The 26,084-nt window shown below is 50.6% G+C and overlaps 2 protein-coding genes across 4 annotated transcripts in view; one reads left to right on the top strand and one right to left on the bottom strand.

The window, feature by feature from the left end:
* The first annotated feature begins 2,623 nt into the window (after positions 1–2,623).
* On the top strand, positions 2,624–7,164 carry RNF223 (ring finger protein 223). Of its 3 annotated transcripts, none has more exons than XM_031044229.2 (3): positions 2,624–2,789; positions 5,102–5,123; positions 5,466–7,164. In XM_031044229.2, the coding sequence occupies exon 3, from the start codon at positions 5,504–5,506 to the stop codon at positions 6,311–6,313; it is 810 nt and encodes a 269-aa protein (XP_030900089.1). In that variant the 5' UTR covers positions 2,624–2,789; positions 5,102–5,123; positions 5,466–5,503; the 3' UTR covers positions 6,314–7,164. The 3 variants fall into 3 exon arrangements, with proteins under 3 accessions (XP_030900089.1, XP_030900088.2, XP_005143700.1); XM_031044228.2 differs by having other exon boundaries at positions 4,992–5,123; XM_005143643.4 differs by lacking the exon at positions 5,102–5,123.
* Positions 7,165–8,200: 1,036 nt separating this feature from the next.
* Positions 8,201–26,084, bottom strand: part of LOC101878327 (tyrosine-protein phosphatase non-receptor type 11-like) — a 37,865-nt gene continuing 19,981 nt past the window's right edge. The window contains exons 2-16 of the mRNA XM_034068085.1: positions 24,598–24,720; positions 18,016–18,210; positions 15,705–15,897; positions 15,503–15,622; positions 15,105–15,218; positions 14,800–14,896; positions 14,203–14,282; positions 13,640–13,795; positions 12,712–12,843; positions 12,373–12,527; positions 12,098–12,165; positions 11,174–11,325; positions 10,879–10,979; positions 9,754–9,866; positions 8,201–9,483 (exon numbers count right to left, since the gene is read on the bottom strand). Coding sequence (XP_033923976.1) covers positions 9,782–9,866; positions 10,879–10,979; positions 11,174–11,325; positions 12,098–12,165; positions 12,373–12,527; positions 12,712–12,843; positions 13,640–13,795; positions 14,203–14,282; positions 14,800–14,896; positions 15,105–15,218; positions 15,503–15,622; positions 15,705–15,897; positions 18,016–18,210; positions 24,598–24,720 — 1,771 coding nt within the window. The 3' untranslated portion in view covers positions 8,201–9,483; positions 9,754–9,781. The remainder of the gene's footprint in view (positions 9,484–9,753; positions 9,867–10,878; positions 10,980–11,173; positions 11,326–12,097; positions 12,166–12,372; positions 12,528–12,711; positions 12,844–13,639; positions 13,796–14,202; positions 14,283–14,799; positions 14,897–15,104; positions 15,219–15,502; positions 15,623–15,704; positions 15,898–18,015; positions 18,211–24,597; positions 24,721–26,084) is intronic.

Raw genomic sequence — 26,084 nt, 5'->3', positions numbered from 1 at the left:
AGCAGTCCTCAATGAGGTGGCAGCTGTTGCTGGGAGTGGAGAAACAAGGAGAGAGGATGGTGGGAAGGGTTTGGCTGTTAAAAGTCAAGGTTTCAATCACAGTTATTCACTGCAGGTGGGATCCTCCATCGGATCTCTGGCTGGAGCAACTGTGACCTAAATATCCCAGTTTCCCACTTAAATACACCCTCCAGACAAAGACCATGTCCAAAAAGGAAGGTTTATGATTCATTTTCTTAATCTAATTGTTTTTTCTATTTAGGAAATGAGCCACAGAAATGCAGGGAAATGGTTTTGCTCCAGATCAAAGTGCTTATACCAGAGATCTGCATCTCCTGCATCTCATCCCAGTGTTGCTGTCACATCCTCTTGGCTCCTGCATGGCTTAGCAGGATTGGATTTAAACAAGTGTTTTCAACCTGCTGTTTGCCTACCCCCGTGCCTGTACCCAGAGAATACCTTTGAGAGGCACCTGAGATGTGTAATGCAAGTGCAAGGAACTGTTTCTACTTGGTACTTGAAGGTATGTGCTCCCACAGCTGATGGCTCCCAATCCTCTGGATCCACCCAGGACCAACTGCAGCTCCGGACATGCTCAGTCTATTCTTCCAAGCAGAAGATAAATATAACAGCAAGCCTCCCACTCACTTTTGGAAGCCAAACCCTCCTCGTCATCCCAGTATGGAGCTGGTCTTGGCACACCCACTGTGTCCTTGCAAAGGGAGGAATGTGTGGGTATGTGTGGGGCGGCTCACTTTGCCCCAGGCTCGCACCTTCTGGGTTGGACTCAACCCATTCCATGGTGAAGTTGATGGGAAACCAGCCTCTGAAATGCTGAAACAGCAGTGGTCTGCTCACAGCCCTGGTACTGTCAGTGGGTAAAGGGTTTAAAAGGTGCCTATATCTGTCTTTAGAGCACGACTAAAAAATCCAACAGTGTTCTCCACTACCAGGGCAGAGGATCTCAGCTAGACCCAAAACAAAGACTTTTGTTCCTCAGTGTGTTACTCAATGTAACATAGGACCATAGGATAGTTAGGGCTGGAAAGGACATGAAGATCATCCGGTTTTAACCCCGCCTGCCATGGATCATAGATTAGTTTGGGCTGGAAAGGACCTTCAAAGGTCATTTGGTCCAACCCCCTGATATGTTACTGAAATGCTGATAATTTTGAGCCCAGTTTACCAAAGTGCTTATGCAGGTGACTAAGTGAGCAAGCCTTCTAAAACTGAGTTACATCCATTCATCACACATCCTGCTCTGTCAGCTCTAGGCACTGTTTGCTTCCCAGCCTCACTCATCCCTCAACAGCAACATAAATAGATGGGGAGTACACCGTGCTGGTGTTGCGTGCTCAGCCTAGTGTGTGGGTTGTTATTCCTATGCTGTGTGTGCACTCTGAAGAGGGAACTGTACCATTGGGATGCAGATGTGGGAAAGTTTGGACTTAACTTGTGTTCTCCATTGAGGAGTTTGTTTTCTAGAGTCACCCATGGAACAATGCTTTAGACCAGGTCCTTCTAGCAGTGGATGGGTCATGGAGCATCACTTTTAACCTTAAAACTGATTTAAAACTAGTAATTTCAGCATCCTCAAAAACCTCCTTCTGGCTTTCAGCTCACTGGAACTGAACAGTGGGACCTGAAGCAGAGGAATGTGGAAGCCAAAGTGAATTGTATCCAACTGCCACTAAAGTCCAGGGGATTTAGACACTTCTTTGTCCAAAGTAGAACTTGCAAATACATGAACTATGCTAAGTTCTGATAGTTGGTTATTCCCCCCTCAACACACACACTCTTGTTTCCTTATCTGCACTCCAGTGTGAATCCATTGGTTCTTTTTCCTGGCTCATGGACTGATGCCCTTTCTATATTGAGTAGACAGAGGGTCTAATAATGTTTCTCTATGTCAGTTACTACCAAAAGCTGGAAAGAATGCCATTCCTTCTCCTTCATACACTGTACAGGAGCTTGGAGCAGAGAGATGACTGCATAAAGTGTTACAGCCTCCAAGCTTTCAGATTTATACTGGATTGTACACTGCTCTAGTGGAAGGTATCCCTGCCCGTGGCAGGGGGTTGGAACTGGAGGAGCTTTGAGGCCCCTTCTAACACAAACCATCCTGATCCTATGATTCTATTGCAACAATATCTTCCTCCTCCATCAACCACAAGGAATTTGAGGGTCAGAACCCTGTAAATCTGAGGCACTTTGAGACGATTTGTCCTTCATTAAGTAACAAGAGAACAGCAATCACTGCTTTTAGGTGGTCCTGAAACACGCAGTGCTGCGTCAGTGCCTGCCTGAACCAGACCAGGTTACACAGAGCAATGAAGAAACCACAAAGCCTGTTGGAGAATCACAAGGATTTGAAAGCAAAAGGCCTTCCCCAACTGGAGAGGATGAAGAAGTAAACATTTCCCACATCTCTTCCTCGCAGCCTTATCAGGAGCATTCCAGCCTGCCCTGTTTGTCACAGGAACCGGCCGGAGCGGGAGCGTGCTCGCAGCCGGTGGAGTGATTCAGTGGTGATGGGGAAAGGCAGGTGGAGCAGGTAAGTCACCTCTGGACAGGAAGGTATAAAAGATACCTGAATTACAGCAGCGGGGCCACTTGTACACAGACCTGTGGTGCTGGAAACAAGTCAGGAAGCAACCAGGGAGCTGGGAAACCAGAAGGCAACTCATAATACAAGACACTAAGCCTATCCTCTGGAGAGAAGACTCTTCAGGGGTAGAAATCAAGAGCCTGGAACATGCTTTTCTCCTCCTAAGCAGCACTTTGAACAGGTATTTATAGACTTTAATCTATACACCTCTTAACTCGCTGTGTAGTTGGTGGCTCTAAGATACCATTAGAGAATCATATTACATGGCCACTACCATAAACTGCGTGTTCTTTGTCGGGCTTTATGGTGCGGAAAGAAGTTTCCTAGAAGTTGTTGGGAAGTAAAAAGGTGTCATAGAAGTTCATAGGATCATTTAAGAATCACACTTAGTTTTAAACCTGGGTTTATGGCTCTCACCTGGAGTTATTCACTGCTGTTCCCAAGGGCTTTGGAAAGCCCAGGGAAAAGCTGGGAAAGCAAGGGAAATTGGTGCAGGGCTAAGGAATTGCAGTGTGACAGGGAGGTCTGGATGATTGAAGATACTAGTCTGTATTTAAAATATAAATAAATAAGAATGTGATTGAGTAGTGCAAAACCCACCAAACCAACAGAAAAAGAAGCTGTCAAACCCCCAAATCCTAACTAAGTCTATTGAGATTCCACACTGGATGTCTCCATTCTTTATTTCCTAATAATAAACACATAATAATGTGGCTTTTCCATCCCTGGCAGTGTTCAAGGCCGGGTGGATGGGGCTTGGAGCAACCTGCTCTAGTGGAAGGGGATTGGAAGGTCCTTTCCAACCCAAACCAGTCTGTGCTTGGGACCCTCTGGCTTCAGTGAGCCTTGGCTCTGTACTCTTTGTATCTTCCCACTCTAAGTCTACCTGCATCATCTCTGCTCAGGGAGCCCCATAGCACCAAGATATTGGTAAAAATAACTAGACTCTGCATTTATTAGAACTAAAAAGCATCTGCAGTGTCACGATCACCTTTAGCAGAAGGAAATTGTGAACAAAAGCTGGTATCTTCATTTCAAAGCAAATACTGTGAGTAAACTTCCTCAAGCTTTACTGTCACGATAAGGCTGTTGCTACAGCTGTCAGGTTACAACCCAGGAAAACCCCCAACAGAGCAGCTTTATCAGGCAGGCTATGAAGTTACAGTTCCATAAGCAAAGGCTCTCTCTGAGGTTACCTTCTGCCACTGGTGGTGCTGCTTCTTTTGCACAGCACTCCAAGCTGGGGCACTGCAAAGGGCTGTGTGTAGGGGATGGAGTTCTGCAACCCAGAAGATTTAATGGGGGAAAAACAGCCACAAAACTCAGGGGTTTCCCTTCTTTCTGTGCCAATTGGATGTGGAATTCATCAGCATCTACCAGATAGTGCTAAAACATGCACAGTGATCTGTAGGCAGAGACAAACTGCATTAAAGAAACATCACCACACACTAAAGGGTGCATCTGGGAGTGGGAATTGAACCTGAGGCTTCCTGAGAATGGCTGCATTTAGAATAAGAGAAGGAAGGGTCTTGGAGCTGGTTTCAGCTGTGGCAGTGCGAGCAGTGATGGGAGAATTCTTCATTCCTAAATAATGGAGACGGTTTTTGTGCAACGTAAGGAATACCCAGTCTTTCTGATACCTTAAATTAGCCTTTAACGCAGGGAAGTGGAGTCTCCAGCCCATACTGGTGAGCCACTGCCGGATAATGGAGCCCTATAATTACAGCAGCAATCGGAACCTTCTTGGCTTGTCATGGCTTGATCTCCCAACAGGAAGAATCAAGCCCAGCCTGTTCAGTGATGCAGCCTACAGGAATGCTCCCCAGGCACACAGCACCGGGCTGGGAATTTCCTCCAGCCAAACACTGTCCAGGTAGCAGTGCTCAATAGCAGTCACATATCTGAGCCCCAGAATGCCTGCAGAGCTGCAAGCCTAGCTTAGGATGACTTGAGCTGCTGTATCAGCTATGTAGGGTTCCTACTTGCGTGCCATGACAATGCAGAGTGCACTGCCCCGGGGCTGAGCACAGGGAAGAGCTGTGTTTCCTAAGGGAAACTGGAGCAACAAGGAAATAGTGGAGAATTCCCCTTATTCCTGGACCAGGGCCGTTGCTTTTCTTGCTGTGTCATTGTGATAAGGATTGATGCTCTTTGTGCCGCTTGGGGCCAAGGATGCGCTAAACTGTGTCCTCCCTTCCCTTGGGTTCTCCTGTGAGATGAGGGAGCTCAATCCCACTATGAATTCACAAAGCCAGGCAGCATCACAATGGTGCCTCCCCTCCCAGAGCCATGCTCCAAGGCACAACCCCTGTGAGCACACCCCAGAGAAGATGTTCACCCCGCTCACACCCTCCACAACTGAACAGTGTTATCTGTCTCTTAGGCTTTGCCCATGCTGCCACCATAATATCTGAGTGCCTCCCAGCCTCATAGGCTGCCATAGCGAGGTCCCTACTTGACCTCATGGAGTCTTCTGCTCTCCTCCCTGCGCAGGTATCGGGGAGCACCAGCCGGGGTAGGTTCTTGTTGTGTTCTTATCTGCGCAGAGGGAGGCATGGATGGGGAAAGGCTGAGCCCATCTCTCATTCCATGGTGGTTCTGGTGGAAAGGCTTTGGCTGGATGGTGGAGCTCTGCTGGTTGCTTGCTTCTGTGCAGGATGTTTAACCTCACCTTCGGTATCAGCTTGGACCAGGCTGCCTGGGTCATTTTCACCTCTAGAAGGGATCTATGCCAGGCTCAGGATGCATTGGAAGTCACAAACTCGCTCTTGGTTTCTTTGAAGGGGTTAAACGCAGGTGTGGTGATGGGTGTCTTCACATTGGTTAAAATGGAGGCTGTGGTTTTCTTCTCTCCTAGAGTCTCCCAGGGCTCTCTTTATTGCCCCGGGCACCATCATGTCGTGCTTCACACACCTATGGCATTCCAACACTGCGGAGTCTCCCACCAGCCCGGTCCCTGCCTCTCCAAATGAAATCCCCATCCCCATCAGCCCCATTGTTGTCACCTCCCCAGGAGATAGCAAGAGGAAGGTGAGATCCCCAACCGACAAGCCTGGCTCTCCGAACCCAACCTCTCCAAAGCCAGCCTCTCCTGTTGAGTGTTCCATTTGCTTCAACACCTATGACAACACCTTCAAGACACCCAAACTGCTCCAATGCTCCCATGTGTTCTGCCTGGAATGTGTGGCCCGTCTGAGCACGGGGCTGCCCCCGAACCAACCAGAGGACCAGCTCCCCTGCCCCTTCTGCAGGCAGTTGACCAGCATCCCTCTGGAAGGTGCCCCAGCACTGGAAACCAGTAAGGAGCTCCTTGCCACACTGCCCCCCGAGCTCCAGCAGGAGAAGGTGCTGTGGATGGAAGGGACCAAGCTGTGCTGCCGTCAGTCATCCGACGACCCCGAGGATCCAGACTCCTGTATCTCCATCGATGTTGCCATGAGCAAGCCAGAGAGCTCAGAGGCCCCCCCAACAGGGTTAGCAGGGAGGCTGTCCCGCTGTGACATGTGTGATGACTGGAAGCGCATAGTCCTCCTCTCTGCCTTGATCATCATCCTCTTCTGCATCATTCTGTGGCCGGTGCAGTGTGCCCTGAAGACTGGGAACCTCCGGTGCTTCACAAGGACTGTTGCCATGAGCAGACCCGAGTATCTTCCCCCTAAACACACCACGGCAGCGACCCCAGTGACACAACTCCCTTTCCAGTAGCAGCAAAGCAGCTCCTCGCTCCCACTATGGAGGTGGGAACAGGGCTGCTGCTCCAACAGCATTCCTTGGTCCTGGAAGACCTCATGGCCCACTCCCCATGCTCCAAAATCCCTATGGAAAGCAGAGCTCTGAGGGTTCCTGGGACTGTTTGCCCTCTGTGCCATCCTCACTGGGTACCGGATGACACTGGGTGCAATTCCTCTAACTCCCTCAGGGAATAAAGGGCTATTTCTGCTGATTGAAGGATCTACATGATTATTCCTAAGAGGAGCTGGGATTGGGAGGGTAAAGACGTGTCAAAGGCATAGAAACAGATGAAAATCATCCTTATGCCACCCGCTTGGAACATTTCCCATGTGTTATTCCATGTTGGGGGTGTAAATGCTGCCTCCTGCTGACCAAACATGGATGTGCCACCGCTACCCATCACCCTGATGAGCTCGGGAATGGAACAGAGAGCCCATTCTACTTGCTTTCCCTTAAGAAGATGCTTAAAAATCCCTCATTCCTACCTGGAAAGCAACTCTGAACACAGGGGGGGAGTTTTAGGCACTACACATAGCAGTATAACCCTCCCTCAAGGTAATTCATCAGCAAACTTCATTCATGCTTCTCACAGGCAAACTGCTGCCAACAGGACAGCTTTACCCTCCCAGTCATCACATGTGTCAGTGTTCAGACACAGGCCAGTTGCTTACACTATATCTGTACTCAATGCAGTGATCTGACAGTGATCAGAGTCTTCATGATGAAGGCAACTTGCAGTTATGTTTTCTATTCCAGCACACGGATGTAAGACAGTATTGTATGCCAGTACCATACATGTATGTATTAAATTATGTTTTATACAATGCAAGGTGTCAATTTGTGGCCATTACTCCACATTTCCCTTCTTACCTGCAGCTGGAGGTGGGCATGTTGTAGTCCTGAGTCCAGCAGCATTCCCAGACCATGGAGCTACACAGCCTGTCTGTGCCAGTGTTGCACAACCCTGTACATTCACACTTACCATCTCCATGGTGTTATCCCAGGTTCCACATCCCTCTGTGCTTACCTGATTCCACCTAGAAGATGAGAAGCTGCAAAGACTGCTCATGTTCTGCTTCTTCCCAGCTGGGGGACAGATGCTTCCAGTCTCCCTTCCCTGGAAACCTGATTTGGAGCAGAAGAGGCTGGAGCAGACTCAAGCAGCTCAAGTCTGTTGCTATGCGAACCCTCTGTGGGAAGCTGGATCTGCAGCACCTCTGTTGTTCACTCCAGGTGTGATCTGTGTCTGCAGGAACTGCTCCAGGCACCGGCACAGCTTCTGCCAAAGGCATTGTTGGCCTTGACAGGGATACTTACTTGGATCCTGCTGTCCATTGCCACGGAAAGGATGCTTCCCAGCACTGCTTTATGTGTGTTCTTGGCATAAAGTGACTCAAGGCTTAAGGCAGGGAAGGCACTTCCAGCTTCCCCAGGTGTATTTGGTACCAAGCCCAGCAAACAGACACTAAAGAGATTAAATGCTTTGTCACTACATCTTTGTACCATTCAGCTCCCACTGATGAGGCAGGGGAGAGGGAAATAACATCTCCAGCCTCCTAACATCTCTTGTTGTGATGGTGAATGGGCCAGAGGGATGTTCTCACAGTACAATGTTCCTAGTAGCTTGTCAGAGCATCCTTATGGATGTCTCTTTGCACTTCCCCTTCTCCCCATATACTCAGAAGCCAAGGGTGAAGGTTTAGCTCACAGGCAGCTTAACCTCTGAGGTTAACAGTCCAAAGGAAGAGTCAAAAGAAGTGAAGTGAAAACAGGGCCCTCAACAGCAGCATTTGGTGACAGGAGCCATTGGAATGCCCTCCCCATCCACAGCAAGCATCAGTCACATCCCCACAAGAGAAAAAGGCCTCGAGAATCTTCAACATTTATTCAAAGTGCAATAAGAAGGAACAGCTCTCCTGTCCCTGTGCCAAGGGAGCAGGAAGTACAGCCAAGGGATGTCCCTGTGCTCTGCTTCAGCACTCCAGGCACTACCACCCCAGCCACGCAGCGAGCCCACCCAGCTCCGGATCAGGACATCAACAGCAGCCCCATGCATGCTCTGGAGGCTCAGGCCCCAGCACTCAGCCCCAGAGCTCCCCACACTGAGGAATCCTATGGGAAGGGGCTCTTTGGCAGGACTATCTGCTGGCCTTAGGGCTGGAAGCACTGGCAGTCGCAAGCCAAGACTTATCAGCAAGGGCTGGAATCCTGCACTCAGTAACACACTCATCTTCATGGCACTGCTCAAGTCACAAGCACTCCTACAACACCCCTACTCAGCAGACACAACACTTGCCTTGTCATATAGATAAGGGGGGGAAAGAGGTCATGCAGCAAGGTAATGCAGAGCTGCATCAAGCTCAGAGGGGCCCAGCTCGGATCAGCACCCTAGGGATGGCTGACAGCTCAGCACCCTTCAGCTAGGTGGGATCTCACATTCGGAGCCCCCTAAGGATGGGGATGCTCACCTCTGCCTCTGAGCTCGCTATAAAACCCAGTGCAGAGCAGCTTGTGGGCTCTCAGGCACACACACACGTGCAACAGCAGGGGCTGCTCGGTGTGCTTTGGCAGGGTTGCATAGACATCTACAACTGGTACAGCCAAAAGGAAGTGTGAGAAGGGGAATCCACAGAGGTGCAAGCACCCAGGTCTATGCAGGGCTCTCTGTTTCAATCCCTTTCTCACAGGCAGCAAAGTTACCCCAGGATTTAGTCTAAGAACACTTCTAAGCTTAGAAATGCCTGACCTAATGAAAACATTACAGTGTACTAACGTTTTACTAATGCCCTAACTGGGCGACCCTGGGAAAGCTCCAAAGCAAACGGCTCTTTCCATTCCTTTGAACGGTCTCTGTGTGAAAAACAAGGATCTTCAATTAAACCCCAAAGAACTAAAACTGAGCCTTGATGCCCAATGAATGTCCAGAGGCACTTCCATATAAACCTCAACCTCCTGCTCCCGGGGGGAGTGGGACAAGGTCCTCCTCATCAGTCAGTTAAGTCAAGGCATGTTGGTGGGTGCAGACTCCGCTTGCTTCTCCCTCAGCTTCTTGCTTCCTTGCTGAATCCAAGGTGCTCGGGAAGGCAAAAGGAAGCGTCTGCAGTGGCAGGGCTTGGAAAGGGTGGACGTAAACACTGTGAAACCTGCATCCAAAGGAAGGGAGAAGGATGGGATGGGCTGGGATGGGGAGAGGAGTGTGGGGTAGGTGACAGTGAGGTCTCTCCTGGGCATCTGACAGCTTCTGCCTAACAGCCCAGCAGCAGCTCCCCCCTCCCATGGATGTCCATGTGCTTCCCTATGAGATCTCACATTCCCCCATTCCCATTGGACCACAGACACATCTTCAGGCTCTATGGCAGTTCAGCTGCCTCCCTCCGCAGTGGCACTGGGTTAAGCAGGGCAAGTGCTCCTACCTGTAGAGCCCGCACGCAGCTCAGGCTTCTATCGCCCCGTGTTACTCATCCCTGAAACCTTTGGGCTCTTGATGTTCAGGTTCTCATAGACGGAAGCTGACTCATCATCCACCCTGCAAGAAACAAAGCCTTCACATGAGAGCCTCCAGGTAATGGCCCAGCCAAGCTCCCTTTGGCCCTCCCCATCCTCGTGGATAGGATGACATCAAGCTTCCTGCTGTTTTCAATCCCTGTTTTCCTCTCCCTCCAGCTGAGACACCCCCCACTTAGGTTCAAATACAGCCTGGGGATAGAGCTTTGCACCTTCCTCTGCATCAGCCTTCTGTGGATGCAGTTTCTGTTGCATCGGTGGATACAGATCCTGGTATTTCCTACTCTTACTTTCTCTACATATCCACTTTGTCTGGATCTAAGGGAAGAGCTACTTTAAAGGCCGGATCCAAGTACCTCTAAAGAGGTTTGATGCCCAAAGCTGGACTCATAGGACAGATTACATGACATCCGTCTTCTCAGTTGGATCTTTCATTCTGCATGAGATCAGTGACAGCTTTTCTGCCTCCACTTCAACACCCACCCCTGCTCCTGCCCAGCCACCTCTCCCTTCAAAACCAACCCTGCAACGTGCCCCGAAGCTCTGATTTTATAGAGCTGACACATGTCCCTGCCCACTCTCCTTCATCTTATGACCCCTCTCCATCACTTACTGCTGTCCCATCACTTGGGCCAAGAGGAAAACGCATAATCTGGGGTATTTTCTCTCTGCTTACATAAGGAACTCATGCTACTTAGCACATGGGTGTGAATCCACCCCCCTCTGCTCTCATCTTCCTTCCCATTCTGCTGTAAGAGATGCTCAGTGGCAGTAGCACAGCTTTCAGCCAAGGATATGGGGCTCTGCTCACTAAAGGCTGGGACCTGTTTCCTCCTCTCCTTTCCCAACGCATAGCACACAAGCAAGATGCTACCACCACCGTGCTGGGATCATCTGGTTGGATTTAACCATTCCCATAGGATGCCAGCAACTGGTTAAGTGTCAGGTATGGGAGAGACAGGCTGGCAAAGGATAAATACTTCACTCAGGCTGTTCTTTTTAGGGATCAAGTTCTGATCCGTGGCAGAGCTTACACAGTGTGGGTCCGGGGGGAAGGGGGTTGTCCCTTGGCTCTGCCCTTGTCCATGGGAGAGTAGCCAATATTCAAGTAGTCCCGCTCTTTCCTTTTATTCCTCTGAAAGAGAAAGCAAAGACCATAGCATCCCATTCCTAGAAGAAAGCCTTACAATATCCCATATATGCCAGCAGGAAGCAGGGCTATGGGCTTATTCCCATGTGTTTAGGGCAGGATTTGAGCTCCACAGAAGTGATGCTCGGTACAAGCCAAGCTCTGCCCTGGCTTTCCCAGTCCAGCTGAATGGGATGTACCTGCTCTTCCTCCAGCCTCTTCTGCTCAGCCTCAATGTACTGCTGCACAGCCATGTAAACAAACTTGTACTGGGCCTCTGTCTGCACCATCCCCGAGCGCTGCCTCCGCACCATCTGGATGGTCTTGGGGATGTCGATGTCGCAGTCCAGCCCTGCTCGGGAGGGAGGAGAGCACAGTCAGGGGGTGGGAATTCCACTGGAAAACCATTCCCTGAGGAGAACTGGGAAAAGCTTTCCAACAAATCAAAAGGATCTGGAGCATCTCAGTGCCTTGGAGATGCTTTTTAGCCTTGGATTGTGGTGGCTGAGGCATAAGGAAGGGAGGACTTGCTTGGAGAAAGGGAAAGGGGAATTAGGTCTGTTCTACAGCAGCTTCCCACTGATCCAGACTTAGCACATGGTTTAGGAACTAGATAGGAGCAGTGATGAAGGTAGAGCACCCACCTGCCTCAAGGCTCCTGACCCATGCACAGAGATCCCACAGAGAGCTCCAGAACATCTCCAGGCTTTCAGGAGAGGGTGACAGCCCTTGTACACAGAAGAGTCCAGGGGACTCACTTCTAAATGGGCTCCTGGAGTTACAGCCTTACAGACCCTGAAATCCTGGCCCCATTGATGCCAATGGGAAGACTCCCCTGTGTGTGCTGCTGAAAGCTACCCCTGCTACAGTGCTGTCCCATTTGGAGAGGGTTCCTGTTTCATTATGACAGAGCTCCATTTCCTCTCCTATAGAGAAACAGGGAACTGGGCATCACACAAAAGCCCTTCTCACCCTGCATTCAGGCTAAGCCTATGCCCACTGTCTCCCAGAGGAGTCAAACCCACTGCTTGGAGACCCTGTATCCACAAGAGCACGGTTACCCCATAACCAGCCAGAGCAAGGCAAACAGGGAAAGCCATGGGATAGCCATAAGGAAGACATACCTTGCCTGTGAATAATATCCACCAGAATATCTATCACTATGATGGTGCCCGTGCGTCCTATTCCAGCACTGGGGAGGGAGAAGAATAAGATCAATGGAAGGCATCCCTGCCTTTGGGAGGGGGTTGGAGCTGGATGAGCTTTAAGGTCCCTTCCAACACAAACCAGGCTGGGATTCTATGATAAGCCCAGCAAAAGGCTGGCTCTTAGAAGAGAAGACATGTGTTTATCACCCATCCCCACTGCAGTGCCCCACTGCCAGCCCCCTGCTCCATACCTGCAGTGCACTATGATCGGCCCCGTGTCCGGAATGCTTCTCTGTGCCCGATTCACTTGGTCCAGAAAGCTCAGAACCCCTCCAGGCTCGTTGGGCACCCCATGGTCTGGCCAGCTGAAGTACTGATAGTGCTTCACCAGCCTCGGGCGCTCATCCTGCAGGGAACAGACATCCACCACATCCACAAACCCTCCCATTACACCTCTCCATCCTTTCCCTGTACCAAAGCTGGGCAGTGTGGCCCAGCAATGGGACCATTGTAAACACCCAGCAAGCCAACAGCAGAGCCTCATCTCCCTCCCCATGGGTGCCCATTGGGCCGGCAGCAGCAGGACTCACCCTGTCGGTCCTGAGGATCTCCAGCTCCCGCAGGTAATAGCCCTGGGCCTCCCTCTCGCTCACGTTCCGCACGCAGATGCACCCGTACTCCTTGGTGCAGCCCTTGTCCGGCCAGTAACGGAAGCACTTGTTCTGCACCAGCACCAGGGCACACCGTTAGTGATGGGGACATGAAGGGTGCAGCCCCAAGCACCTTGCTCAGGGATGCTGCTGCTGCATTCCAATGGTGGGGAGCCCCAGTGCAGAGGTTTAAAGGGGACCACACATACACAGGTTTCCTGTGTACCAGAAAGCCCTGTTCCTATAGGAAGGACATGATGCCGAGGGGAATCTCCCTCCTTAGCTAGCCCCAGTCTCAGGTATTGCTTTGGCAAGAGTAAAGACTTAGAGCACTGAGCTGTTGATCTGGTCTTTGCCTAACTCCTGAGCCATCTCTCATCTCTGCACGGGGCTGCTGCAATCACAGCCTCCCTCTCATTGCAAAGCAAAGCCACTGGTGCCAACCATAATGAAGTACAGAAGGCAGTGTCCATAACGGGCTCTACATGGAATTTCACTGTATTCCTTGGCCTCTAGCACCCCACTCCTGGTGAAACACATATAGGTGGTACACAGGTTGTATAATTGCTTTCATGTTTCACACAGCTTACAGCCCCCCTCTTTGCTCTCCAGCTTGCTGCAACAAGCACGATGCTTTCTCTCTGCAACCTGCAATAGCCCTGAAGACAGAGGAATAAACCCCTACCCACTTGAAGCAAGTCATGAGGGACACCCCATTGGTACTTATGGGGCTGGGGTACATTTCTTTCACGAGGAAGAGCTAAAACAACCTCATAAGAGAGAGGAGAAACTAAATGCAAGCTAACGGGAGACAACTCAGCACTGTTAGTACCAGGTAACTTGGTGACAGCAGCCTGCAAGTGCTCACCCTGCCCCGCTCCACCTCCTTGGTTGTCATTACAATGACATGACTGTTCTCTTGGTACACCATGGTCCAGAAGTCGTTCACTGTTGTCTGCAGGCAGCCCTGGGTGGCTATATAGATCTTGCAGTGCTCCGAGTTCCTTCCGTCTTCAGGGATGCTCTGAGGAGCAGAGAGGAGGCACAATGAAGCCAGTGATGCTGGAGTGAGGAATGAGAACTGCTTTAATGCACCTGCAGGTGGATGCAGCTGGAATAAGGCTTCCCAAAGGTTGGTGTTTAAGTGCCAGAGCAGCCCAGCTGGAAATACAGCTTCAAGCAGCTCTTAGCTTACAGATAACAGTTATAATTTGACCTCAGAGATAAGGCTCAATAACAGAAAGCCTGGGTCAGGACCTCTTTAAGACATGTACGAAAGGAGATAAAGGGGGCCAACAGGACATGATAGAATGATGCGATCCCTTGCGATACGGTAGAAAACCACAGTCTGGACCCAGTGAAAGACACTGGTCCTGATGGGACTTAAACCCCCAGGACAACCCCAAATGATGTCCTCCCTTTCCCAAGTACCTTGATGTAGTTGGCATTGATGTAGTCCGACCCGGGCACACTCTCATCCACGTCTCGGAGCGCCACTCGTGTGGTATCAACTGCAGAGAGGCCCAATGGGCACAGGAGGGTCACACACACAGGACAGTCACTGCTGGCCAGCATGGGCTCAGCCATGCAGACACATGGGCAACTACTGCAGGACAGGGGTAAGATGCTCTCTGCTAACACTTAGTGGCACCTCAACACTGTTTGGCTCCCAGTGCTGGTGCCAATGCAGTGACCTGGGTGAGCATCAATGATCCGCAGGGTTGCAACCAGCCTGAGCCCAAGTTTGCCACTATTGCCTTTAGAAGCCCTGGCTCTGTGACTTATGAGCTGCTCTGAAGCGTGTTTGGGCTCGTAGAACAGAGAGGAGAGCAACCCACTAATTCCCCATGCAAAAGGGTTAGAAAGGGGATGGAGAACACTGTGAACTGGACCACTGCACTAGGACAGTGTGCATCTCTGCCCAGCTCAATCAGCAAGCTCTGCAGGGTTAACTAACCCCAGAAAGACCAGGTTTTGCCATTAGAAACCGTGATAAAACCCCCAAACCACCACTCAGTGCCTCCTTACAGGGAAGGATGTTCTTATAGCGGTTCTTAGCCTTGTTCTCCGGTCGCTGTCCCTCCTTCCTGGGGTAGAGGAGCTTGCACTCTTGCTGCTGCAGCATCTGTGGGGCAGAACACAACAGAACAGGGTGTTCTGGGCAGACAAGGGGAGTCAGAGGCAAAGAAAGGGCCCTTTGGATGAGCTGCTTGGGGATGAGCAGAGGGAGCGGGGGCAGGAAGAGGACTTCAGTGCTGGGAAACCAGGACATTCCCATGCAGCTGTGATGCTCTTCACCCACAGAAGGGACAGGACACAGGAGCATCTGGTACCTCAAACTCCTCCCAGAACCCTTGCTTGGCCTTCTCACTGTGGTCTGCCATCTTGTTGAGCTCCTTCACTCTGTTCTCAATGTTGGCTGCATTGATGCGAGTGGCGTTGAACGGCTGAAAGAGATGGAGACAGAGCAGAAACCTCTTTCAATGACACAAACACAGACAAAATTCCCCTTGAACAGACCCAGCTCCTGCCAGTGCCTCCAGGGATTCCCATAGGCAGGAATCGGGTCCATTCTTGATGCAGGGCCAGGGATGTCTGTAGCCAATGTGAGGCTGGACAAGCAGAGCAAGCAGCCCATGGGATGCTGTGGGAGCAGGGAGCTCCCGAAGTGCAGATCCCCAGGAGCATGGGCAAGCAAGAACCCACAGACAGGTGCTGGAGCAGCTGTTACCTGCTTCAGGTGAACCACAGCTCCTGACTTCTCCACCATGGGGTTCTTCTTATAGTGCTCCACCAGGTCCGTGAGTGTGTCGAACCTCTCTCCTCCCCCTACATCATACTTCCCATCTGGCTGCAGGAGACAGGGTAAAGCCACAGTGAGATGGGAACACTCAGATCCCATCCGTCTATGACAGGGATAGCCCATTCCCAACCTGGTAGTGGATCATGACGTGGGTCACGTGTGGTTTCCGGTCCCCGGTCTCCATCTTATCCTCATTTGTCAGCACGGACAGGACAAAGTCTCCTGGTTTGCTCTGGCTCTCCCGCACCAGGAAGCTCCCTGGTTTCCCCTTCTCCGTCAGGAGCTTCTCTGCCTCCTTGCCAGTGAGGTGCCCATGGTACCACCTATGGAGGTGATGGAGGGCAAGGTCAGCTCAGAAGTGTACAGATCACTGCCAGGGCAGACCCATGTTAGGCTCCCAGTTTGACTGCTCAACCCACTGGCACGAATCCTGGAATGGTTTGGGTTGGGAGGGACCTTAAAGCTCCTCCAGCTCCAACCCATTGCCATGAACAGGGACCCCTTCCACTGGAGCAGCTGCTCCAAGCCCCTGTGTCCAACCTGGCCTTGAGCACTGCCAGGGATGGGGCAGCCACAGCTTCTCTGGGCACCCTGTGCCAGCGCCTCAGCACCCTCACAGGGAAGAGCTTCTGCCTTATATCCAGGTCCTTACTGTGGTGCCGGACACAGGACTGCAGGGGGGGTATCCCCAGAGTGAAGGAGAGGAGGAGAATCCCCCCTTCAAGCTGCTGGCCATGTTCCTGTTGGATATCACACATCCAGACATGGGCACTGTGGTGCCAGCTCCATGGCCTGGCTGTGCCGGTGAGCTGCCATCAGTGCACAGCAGCACATCCCACCCAGCCAGCAGCCAGCCATGGCTCAGGGACCATCACAGACACCAAGCACAGCTTGGAGAGAAGCAGAGCTTCAATCCCCAGCGCTCAGCAGTGGCTCTGGCAGATGCCACAGGTCCCATTCTGAAGGTGCTGGCTCCTGGCCCAGCAGCCAAGCTGCCAGGAACTGAGAGAGGCTCAAAATAACCTTCCCAGGTCCACGTGATGGGATCACGTCACGTCTGGGAAGCCTCTTCCCAGGGGATGAAGCTTATGGAACACCAGTCAGTGATGCTTTGATGCCTCCGAGCCCCGACTCAGCATTCTGCATGGGCAGGTGGTACAAAGCTGGCTGGGAAGACCTCTAAAGAACAAGATTCCTTCTTGCAGGCTTGGGAAGGCATTGGGATCATGGTGCTGTGGGAGTTGTGCAGTTATACTTCTCCTCCACTGAAGTACATCAGTGCCTGCTTACAGCACTGCTGCCATTCACAGCCAGGGCTGGAAACAGGCCACCCTGACGTGTCCTGCTATATTCTGACACCATCGTCATTCCATATATTTAGAGGAGTTGGCCCCTTTCCCTTCCCTTCCTCTTGATGGCACCAGATGTGTGGTCTGGAGCCGGAATCCTTCTGGAGCTTCCATGCCAAGGCAGACTTTGTTTGGCAGGAGAAGAGGGGGAAACCCTGTTAAAGGGGGTTTCCACTTTTCCAGAGGTTCTGTAACGTGCTCCTTGCACCAGGGGTTGGGAATGAGCAAAGAAACCTCTGTTGGGAGCACAGCAGCTGGAGGGACTTCCCATTGCCTCACATGATGGTGTGGACGGGAGCACCTCTGCACTGGTTTGGGAAGTGAGACCAGGCTCCACCAGCAGCTGGGAGCCTGAGCATCACGAGGGATTCCCCTCTTCACCCACTGGGTCAGTGCGTGTGACACTGGGGACATGAGGGGACAGGGAAACTGGGGTCACTGGAGTGTCCCAGAGCAAAGGGGGGAAAGGGCAGGCTGGTGGGAGCATCCCCCATCATCCGGTCCCATCCCTGCAAAGCAACAGTGTGGTGCTACTGGGATGAATGGAGGCTACGGAGTGAGGTGGGATGGGGAAGGCTTCCTGCAGGGCATTTCTACCCAGGGATCTGCACTCGCAAGGTCTCTCTTTTAAAACCAAAGCTGTCCTGAAGGGTAGAGCTGTAAAACCCTTTCCACACAGGGCTCTGGGCAACCTGGTTGAGTTGAATATGTCCCTGCTTATAGAACAGTTAGGGTTGGGAAGGACATTAAGATCATTGAATAGGGAAGGTTGGACTAGATGAGCTTTGAAGGGCATTCTAATCCAAACTACTCTATGGTTCTATGTTCCCATTTGATAGAATAAGAGAAACAGAGAAAGCTTATTGGCACATGGTGACATTAGCACTAGCTCCTGGGCCTTGCTACTATCCAGCCAGCTCCTGGTCATGCCTGCAAGCAGCACAGCTCAGGAACCACAGCCCAGCGATGTGCATCTTTTGGGCTGCAAAAGCAGCATCACATCCCATAACATAACATCCCCTAACATAACACCCATTAGGCTCCTGTTCAAGCCCAAGCCCGGTACAGGGAGGCTGTTAGGAGGTGCTGTACCTCTCCGAGGTGGGGTCCTGGCAGTTGAGGGGGTATTTGAGCTCGATGACGTTGCTGTTCTTCTCCCGCAGCAGCCCATGCTGCTCTGTGTAGTACTGCACCAGCTCCGCCAGCGTGGCAAACTTCTCCCCTCCATATAGGTCATAGTAATCCCCCGTGTTCTGGATCTTGATGTGTGTCACCTCATCGTTCCTCCTGAGGCAGGAAAGGAGACGAGGCTGTAAAGGATGAGGGAATGGAAACCCTGCGCTGCTGCTCAGATGCTGCCTGCCCATCACTTCTCCAGCAGGGAAGGGATGGATGCTCCTTGGCCAAGGACTGACTGTACCTCACACGCATCCAGCCCACTCTGCTTCCCAGATAACCTCATGCAAAGGAGATGAGTAACTCCTCCTTTGCCATCCCTGCCACTTCCTATGCTCTTTACCCTCTCCATTGGATGAGGCTCTGACCTCACTGCTTTACAGGGAGCAGTTTTCTATGCAGAAGGGTTCTCACTATCATGTAATCACTTAAGAAGAGGAAAAACGTCACCCAAACCAATATATTGCCTATTTGCAATAGGAAGGGTTAATGCTTTCCCCTCTCCAGTGGTGCCCTCAGGGCTCAAGGGAATCTGGAGCCTTTATCAGCCTGCTCCAAGAGCCTCCTCAACCAAAGCTCTTCTCCTTCCTCAGAAGGCCCCAGTGACCTGGGAGAGGCAGATTAATTGCATCTTAACCACACTCAGCAGCAGGTCCTGTTCTGGGTGGATGAGCCTTATTGGAGAGATCTGGAAACCTGGACACATCTCTCATGCTTTAACAGCAGCATCTCTCGGTTTGTTGCCAAAGCAACCGTGACAGTGAGATGCAGGAGGCCTGAGGTGGTGTAAGCAGCATTCCAGGTAAGAAAAGCCATTTCATGGAGCAGGGAATTAGAAATGCTACAGTGGTCTGAGCTTGGGGGTAAATGGAAGGAAGAACTGGACCACATAGGGGGGCTCTGTAGTGTTACTTCCCCCCATGCCTGCTGCCTTTCTGCAGCAGGATACAGCCCCCATAGCAGTGAAAGATGAGGTTTCAGGATGGTATTGGGTATCCAGCCAAGCTCCACAAGATCATAGGATCATGGAATGATTGGGGTTTGAAGGGACCTTAAAGATCATCGAGTTCCAATGCTGCTGCTGTGTACTCCAGCACAGCCCACTGAGCAGTCAGTGCTTAACCTGCTTGTGACCATGGGCTGGTTCTATGAACACAATGAGGCCAAGCTGGGACTTGGCAATGAGATCTCTGTTTTAAGCCCTGAAGAGCCCCCAGAAACATTAATAGCACTGTGCTAGCACAGCACCGTGTGCTCCTCCTCCAGACCTACCCTTATTAGCACTGTTTATGATGAGACAGCAGCATTCAAGCCACAATCACCTCATGCCATGTGCTCTCCCTAAAACACAGCCCTGATAGACGGCCACATTCCCTTTTCCTTCATCCCAGCTGCTAAAGAGGAATTTGTCAATGCAGTTTATGCTTTGTCTGGCATTGAGGTGATTCCCACAACAACAGAGACAGCATCCGCACCATTGCCATCATCCCACATTAACAGCAAAACCAAGCCAATGGAAGACCAACAAACAGGCTTGAGGTGTGAATATCTGCATCTGGATCCTGCTACATCTTCACAACAAGGTCTTGGAGGTAGAACCATCCATCTGCATTACAGGGAACTGAGGAGCAGCACCCCATGGTATTTAGAGGCTTCAGAGCCTGGCAGTGTCTGCGTCAAGGGTTCAAGCACATATCCCTGGGTGGAAATGAGAACTGGCTGTGCAATTCCCATCCCATCCAATGACAATGCCTCTTATCCCAAAGGAGCTGGCACATGGCTTCTGTCTTCCACGCCAGCAGCAGGACCTGAAGGGCCTTTGTGCAGCACAGAAGACAACAGATGAAGCTGTGGTCTGGTCACTTGGCCCAAGGCTCAAAAGCTCCCTTCTTTCCACAGCTCCATTCCCACACCCCAACCCCATTAGGGACCTACAAAGGCTCAGTTCACAGACCCACCCCCATCCCAAGGCCTTTGAGGGATGAAAAGCAGAGAGAGAATCAGGGTCATTTATCCCATGAGCCCTCCAGGTCACGCTAAACACAAAGGGCATTGATGAACCCCCATTTCCTTCCCTTTTTCCCCTCTCAAAGCTTGCGTCAGCTCTGCAGCTCCAATCTGGGCAGCACAACTGGCCTGCACAGTAGCAGCATCCATCAGAGTGTGTCCTCCCCATGCTGGCTAGGGAAAGAAAGCACAAAGGAGATGCCCAAAGTACTCAGCTGCAGGGCATGGCTACTTCCATCAGACACACGGCTCTCTCATAGGGATGCAGCACTGTTTAATAGCAGAATCAGGCTGTTTTGGCAGGGTCAGCAGTTAGACAAGTGAGAGCTGCTCTATTCCAAGTCAAGCTTCTTTGAGCTATTAGTACAACTAATAGATATTAGTTATATAGATACTAGTTACATAGATATTAGATATACAGATATTAGTTATGCAGATATTATTTCTGAAGATATTAAAGAGATATTATAGAGATATTAGTTATATAGATATTATATATATTAGTTATATAGACATTAGTTATAGAGATATTAGTTATATAGATATTAGCCATATAGATATCAGTTAAACCCTCCAGATATCCAAGAGGGTTTCTAGATCCCAGCTAGATCCCAAGTGTTCCAGCTTGTGAATCTGTATCCCTATGCAGTGCCCACCAGCGCAGACCCACTCTGCTCTTCTTCACACACACAGTCAGTAAGAAGAGGACTCACAAACCACCCAAACAGACCCTTTCTTGTCACTGAAAGCAATAGAAGCCCTTTAAATGGCACAAACACCTTGGCCTGATGCACCCCCAGAAGTCTTTCTTGGTCATGTGTGTGTTTCCTGCCTGTGTCAGGCACACAAAGCCTGGAACCTCACAGATAGGAGCCCATTGACAAGCTGCAGAAAGCAACCCAAACCCACCTCTGTGTGGATAAAGAAAGGTGATTCTGCCACAGGGTTTAGAAACTTGGCTGTTTGCTTTCAATTACATCAGAGTTTGGGCTCAGAGAAACCCCCTGCTCAATACAGCACAACAGAACACACATTCGCCTGCACTTCCAGAGACACAGATGTGGGAATTCTAGACATTAGGTATGGAGTTTGAATTCCTCATTCCCAGTTCCTAGGATGAAGCTGCCTTCTGCAGCCCTACTGCTCGCTTACAGTGTTAGAAGCTCCAGAAGGTGCTTATGGACCAAAGACATCCAACTGCACAGTGATCTCACACATTGGCACTGCTTCCCTGTGCTTTTTGCGCTCCCAAAGGTGCTCCCTGCTCCATAGACACTCAGCCTTTTGCCCTGGGAAGGGATGGGAAGCGCAGACCACTTGCCAACCATCTGCCATCAAAAGGATGCTTTCAGACTCTTCTGCTTTGCCAAACATGAGCACAAGAGAGCCAAAGGCGTCCATCCGTTTGCATTACATCTCTCAGTGAACTATCTCCTTCCAAATGAATCCAAGCCACTCAGGACAGAAATAAGACATCCCAAGGAGGAGTTGAGAAGAGGAAGGAGCCAGGTTTAGATCATGACAGATGCAGAGCTGAGGTTGGTTTGAAGACCAGGACAAGCATCATCCATTCATTAACCATATCCTATCCTCTCCATGTGGTTTGCCTCTTAAGAGCAAGAAAACAAAGCCCTATGAATACTTGTTGCTGTAATGGTAAAGGCTGAAGAGTGCACAGAGGGAAGAAAGGAATAAAGGGAAAACAGGCTCAGAACTTCATGGAAACATCATAACTTCACTATTGTTTCCTTGCCTCTCTTTAGGGACACGTATCTGGATTCACAGCAGCACAGGGTGTGTGGTCTGGTCAGCCCGAGCTCCATCTCCTGCTGTCTGCTCAGCCCACATCCTCTCTGTAATTAAAAGGAGCTGCATTTCCCCCCAGTGCTGTTCAAAAAGCCTTGAAGAAGCTAAAAGGGGGTTGAAAGGAGGAGGAAAAGGGTTTGGTTGCTTTCCTCACGGTGCTTTCTCCTCCTGACACCTTTATTTTAGGTACTTTTCCAAAGACATCTGTGATGTTTCCTTTGAAAACCTTTTATTCCTCAGAAAGGGGGAAAATGCAGAGATCTGTCCAGTTCAGAGGTATAAAATAAAGCTCTTTCAGGGTATAATTCTAGGTGAGGATAATAATGTGTTGTTCCATCTGTATGTGTAATGTAGCAAGGGAAAGGAGACAGGGGAAAGACAGCAGCCCAAGCTTTCACAGCACAAAGCTACTCATTCACTACTCCATTAGGTGTTGCAGTTCTAACTCCCAACAGCATTTATGCACATGTTTTTTGCCATCATCAGTGGGAGAAGAGCATATCACTTAGATGAGGCATAAGCAGAACTGCTCTACTGGATAGTGACCATGTCCAGGCAAGTTTTCCATAGCCAAACATTCCAAATCATGGGATAGAGACAGGATGCACCAGGAAGGAGCATGGACTTGCAGGTCAAAGTAGTGAATGGAAGAATTCTTCCCTTGTCGTCAACCCATGATGCCTCAAAGCTCAACAGGCTGCTCGTGTGCCGTGTTTAATGTGATTCCTGGAAGCATGGGATGTGTCAGAGCTTTGGGTTACTCACAACTTGGTCAGACTTTCCCCTGGGTTCCAACCAGCCAGTGGGTTGTGGTGGGTATTGTTCAATGCTATGACAGCAAGGCTCTGCTCTTAACTGGCAGCTCATTACTGCAGGGCATCATTGATGCACTCAGGGCATGAATTAGCTTGATCTTACGGCCAAAAGAATGGTGCTGTTCCATGGGATGCTCAGCTGGGAATGCATGAGGAAAGGTGGAAGATGACAACAGCAGAAACACACCTCATCTTTGAGGAACAAGGACAGAGTGAAGGGAAGAACATGGACACAGCACAAAGCATCACTGCAGTGGATGGGCTGGGATCTGGCTTCTCCATCGAAGCCATTCACCCTGCTATTGCTATTGGAGGGTCATGGTGCTGCTTGCTGGGTGTCTTTCCACATCAGGGCACTGCTGCATCTGCTTGCACACTGCCTGGCCAAGCTGGTGCTGTCAGTGCTTCCCTTCACTATGAGACAACAGCCTGACTCACAAAGCTACACTGAGAGAGACACTGAGCTCACATGAAGATAACCCCTGTGTTACGCATATACCTTGCTCAAGGCAGCTCTTGTCAGCTTGTTTTCCATCCCAATTAGAAGCACTTCCTGCCTCTCTCATTAACCCACAGCTATATCTGAGGGCAACATCACTGGGGAGCTGGTGAGGACCAAATGCTCCCATCCAGCCAATGAATGGGAAAAGATGGAGTTTTCCCTTCTGTTGGGTTGCTCCACAGGGTGAGAAGCTGTGGTCGGTCAGAGCCAAAGAGAGGCAAAGGATGTATTCCCCAAGACAAAAAGAAGCATTGAGATTGATAAGGGAGCTGTAAACCCTTCCTGTATTATTATACAGTTTATATATATGTAATCATTATATAGTTTATATATGTATAGAGGGCAGCAAGAATGCAGCTCCAAGTGTTGTGACAGTGGTAAAGAGAAAGGAATAAGGCTGAGGAGGGTTTCATCTCAGTGGTTAAGGCAACAAGAAGAGGGTAAAGCCCCACCAGAGCTGGTTAGCATCACCACACTGCCCTGACCAGCAGTGAGAGGTGATGGGGAGGGACTGAGGCTCCAACCACACTGGGATTGCTTATGTCCTGTTAGATTCAATGCCCTGCCAGGAGGGAATGCTGGGTCCATTCCATCCTTTGCACAAGGTTTCTCTAAACACAGCCTTGGCCAAAGGGTTTACAAACTCCCTGGGGTGTCCTAAACAAAACGAGGGGTGTTTAAGCTCAGCAGAAGCCACCCAAACCCAGGGTCTGTGCCACCAGCACCTGGAGAAACCTTTGCTGTTTCCCTGTGTGGAAGGCTCCTGTTGAACCTACATGGGGTCAATGCAACCTTCTGCCTCTCTAGTTCACCTTCAGAGCGTTCCACCCACTGTGTCTGCCCCATAGCATCATAAGGGGCCACAATAACCATGGATAACTTTCCTTTCCACAACTGCCCTTGATCCCAAAGAACGCAGGAGCACTTTAAAGGTGATGCACATGATGCTGTCTAACACAGCCACCCTGAGGCTGGTCGGGAAGCTCAGCCTCCCATGGAGCTGCTCCTGGGATCCCTTACAGACACAGAAAACAAGGCTCTCGTGCAGGCAACTGCATTAAGTTCCTTTGGAACTGGAGTGAGATGATTCATTCCTGCTGGGATTGAACAGATCTCCACAACATAGAAGTGGGTTTGTTACCTTCCTCCCTCTGGCCACACATCCATAAGCACAGAACTGACCCTGGCAGCACAGGGATAAAGGAACCAGGGGGGAAGCAGCGCGTGGCTTTTAACACATCCTCTGCAACAGGGATTGTTCCAACACCCTTTTACATTGAGTGGTACCACATCCCTGTGCAGCTCCACTCCCACTGCACATCATCCATCCGAGCAGGCACCCGGAACAGCCCCTTCCCTTGTGCTTACCTGACAGAGAGAGTGAAGTCTCCTGGGTTGCTCTTACTGGGTCGAGCCAGAAAGCTGCCATGGACACCCCTGGTCAGGAGCAGCTTCTCGGCCTCAATCCCGCTGATGTTGGGATGAAACCACCTGCAAAGTGCAAATGTGGCATGTGAAATGGGGGTTAGGTAGGGTCATGGAATGGGAATGGGTTGGGAAGGACCTTAGGGTCATCCAGCACCTTCCATGCTCATACCCAATGGCAAATGTCCTGGGCCCAAGACCCGCATCCCTGAGGGCACTTAAGGCTTTTCTTTAAGGGTTTCCCAGCACACTTCATGACTGATAAACCCAGGAAAAGCTCCAATATCAGTGGCACTAAACCTGTTCTCCCCAGCAAGAACGCAAGGCTCAAGTCTTTGGTCTCTCCCATTCGGTACAACAAGAGGATGCTCAGTGCTGGAGAGGAGAAAGTCCCCAACCCACAACTGCTGTGTCAAAAGCAAACCAGGGTGCCCAGAGAAGCTGTGGCTGCCCCATCCCTGGCAGTGCTCAAGGCCAGGTTGGACACAGGGGCTTGGAGCAGCTGCTCCAGTAGAAGGGGTCCCTGCCTGTGGCAGGGGTTGGGGATGGAGGAGCTTTAAGGTCCCTTCCAACCCAAACCATTCCAGGATTCTCCTCACAGGACCAGCAATGGTCCCAAAGCAAAGGAAACGCTGCTTTGGATGGTGAACAGGACACAGCAGAGAAGGGAAAAAGAGACAGTCACCCTAAGGGGAAAAGTGTTTCATCATATTGTGTGCTGCTTTAATGCAACCTTTGTATTTTCAGTGTCACTTCTGGTGCTATCAGTCTTGATCAAGCTTTTATGATGGAATCACAAGAACTGGTGTTTCTCCAGGCTCTACCGCACACTCGGTGCATACCAGACCTATGATTTCCCATGTGGCACCAGCATTATGGCTTCATGTCATAGAAGCCACTGAGAAACCACTTTCTAAATGCCAGGCTCTTTTGAGTAATCTCAAGTCACCCAAAGTGAGAGTCACCCAGCATTGAAAGCATTGCTCAGCTTTAGATCATGCTCCCATTGACGTTTCTGCATGGGATGCTGCAATACTTTCCATGAGGAAAGAGGGGAAGATGAGCCACAACTGACACAGAACAGACTGCACACTCAAGAGTCCCGTATGAGTAAAGGGTAATGGTGTAGGAGCTCCTGCACTCAACACTGCAGCTTCCTAAGCCAAACAGGTCCTCAATGAAGCATCCCTGGGTGCATTTAGGGAGCTTGGGCACTGGTGTCTGTGGATTGGGTGAGTGAACCCAATGTCCCCCCAAAGGGGTTGTAAGTTCAATCACCACCTTGCGTCAGGAAATGCTCCCAAAGACAACCCACAAGCACACACCCCCTCCTTGCTGTGTTTGTCTCCGAGATACACACAGAAAAGGGCAAGAAATGTCACCATCTCCTCCCCAGTTTGGGATTTCCTCCCTCCCACCACAAGCCAAAC

Source organism: Melopsittacus undulatus, chromosome 12 (genome assembly GCF_012275295.1).
Source record: "Melopsittacus undulatus isolate bMelUnd1 chromosome 12, bMelUnd1.mat.Z, whole genome shotgun sequence".
Lineage (NCBI taxonomy): Eukaryota > Metazoa > Chordata > Aves > Psittaciformes > Psittaculidae > Melopsittacus > Melopsittacus undulatus.
The sequence above is the reverse complement of the archived record's forward strand: the minus strand, read 5'-3'. Positions and strand labels throughout refer to the sequence as shown.

What these genes read in the sequence shown, in the direction of transcription:
- RNF223 (XM_031044228.2), top strand. Translation starts at nt 5,072, where the DNA reads ATGGAGTCTTCTGCTCTCCTCCCTGCGCAGGTATCGGGGAGCACCAGC. An exon ending in ATCGGGGAGCACCAGCCGGG is followed by an intron (nt 5,124 to 5,465) that starts GTAGGTTCTTGT and finishes CTTCTCTCCTAG; the next exon opens with AGTCTCCCAGGGCTCTCTTT.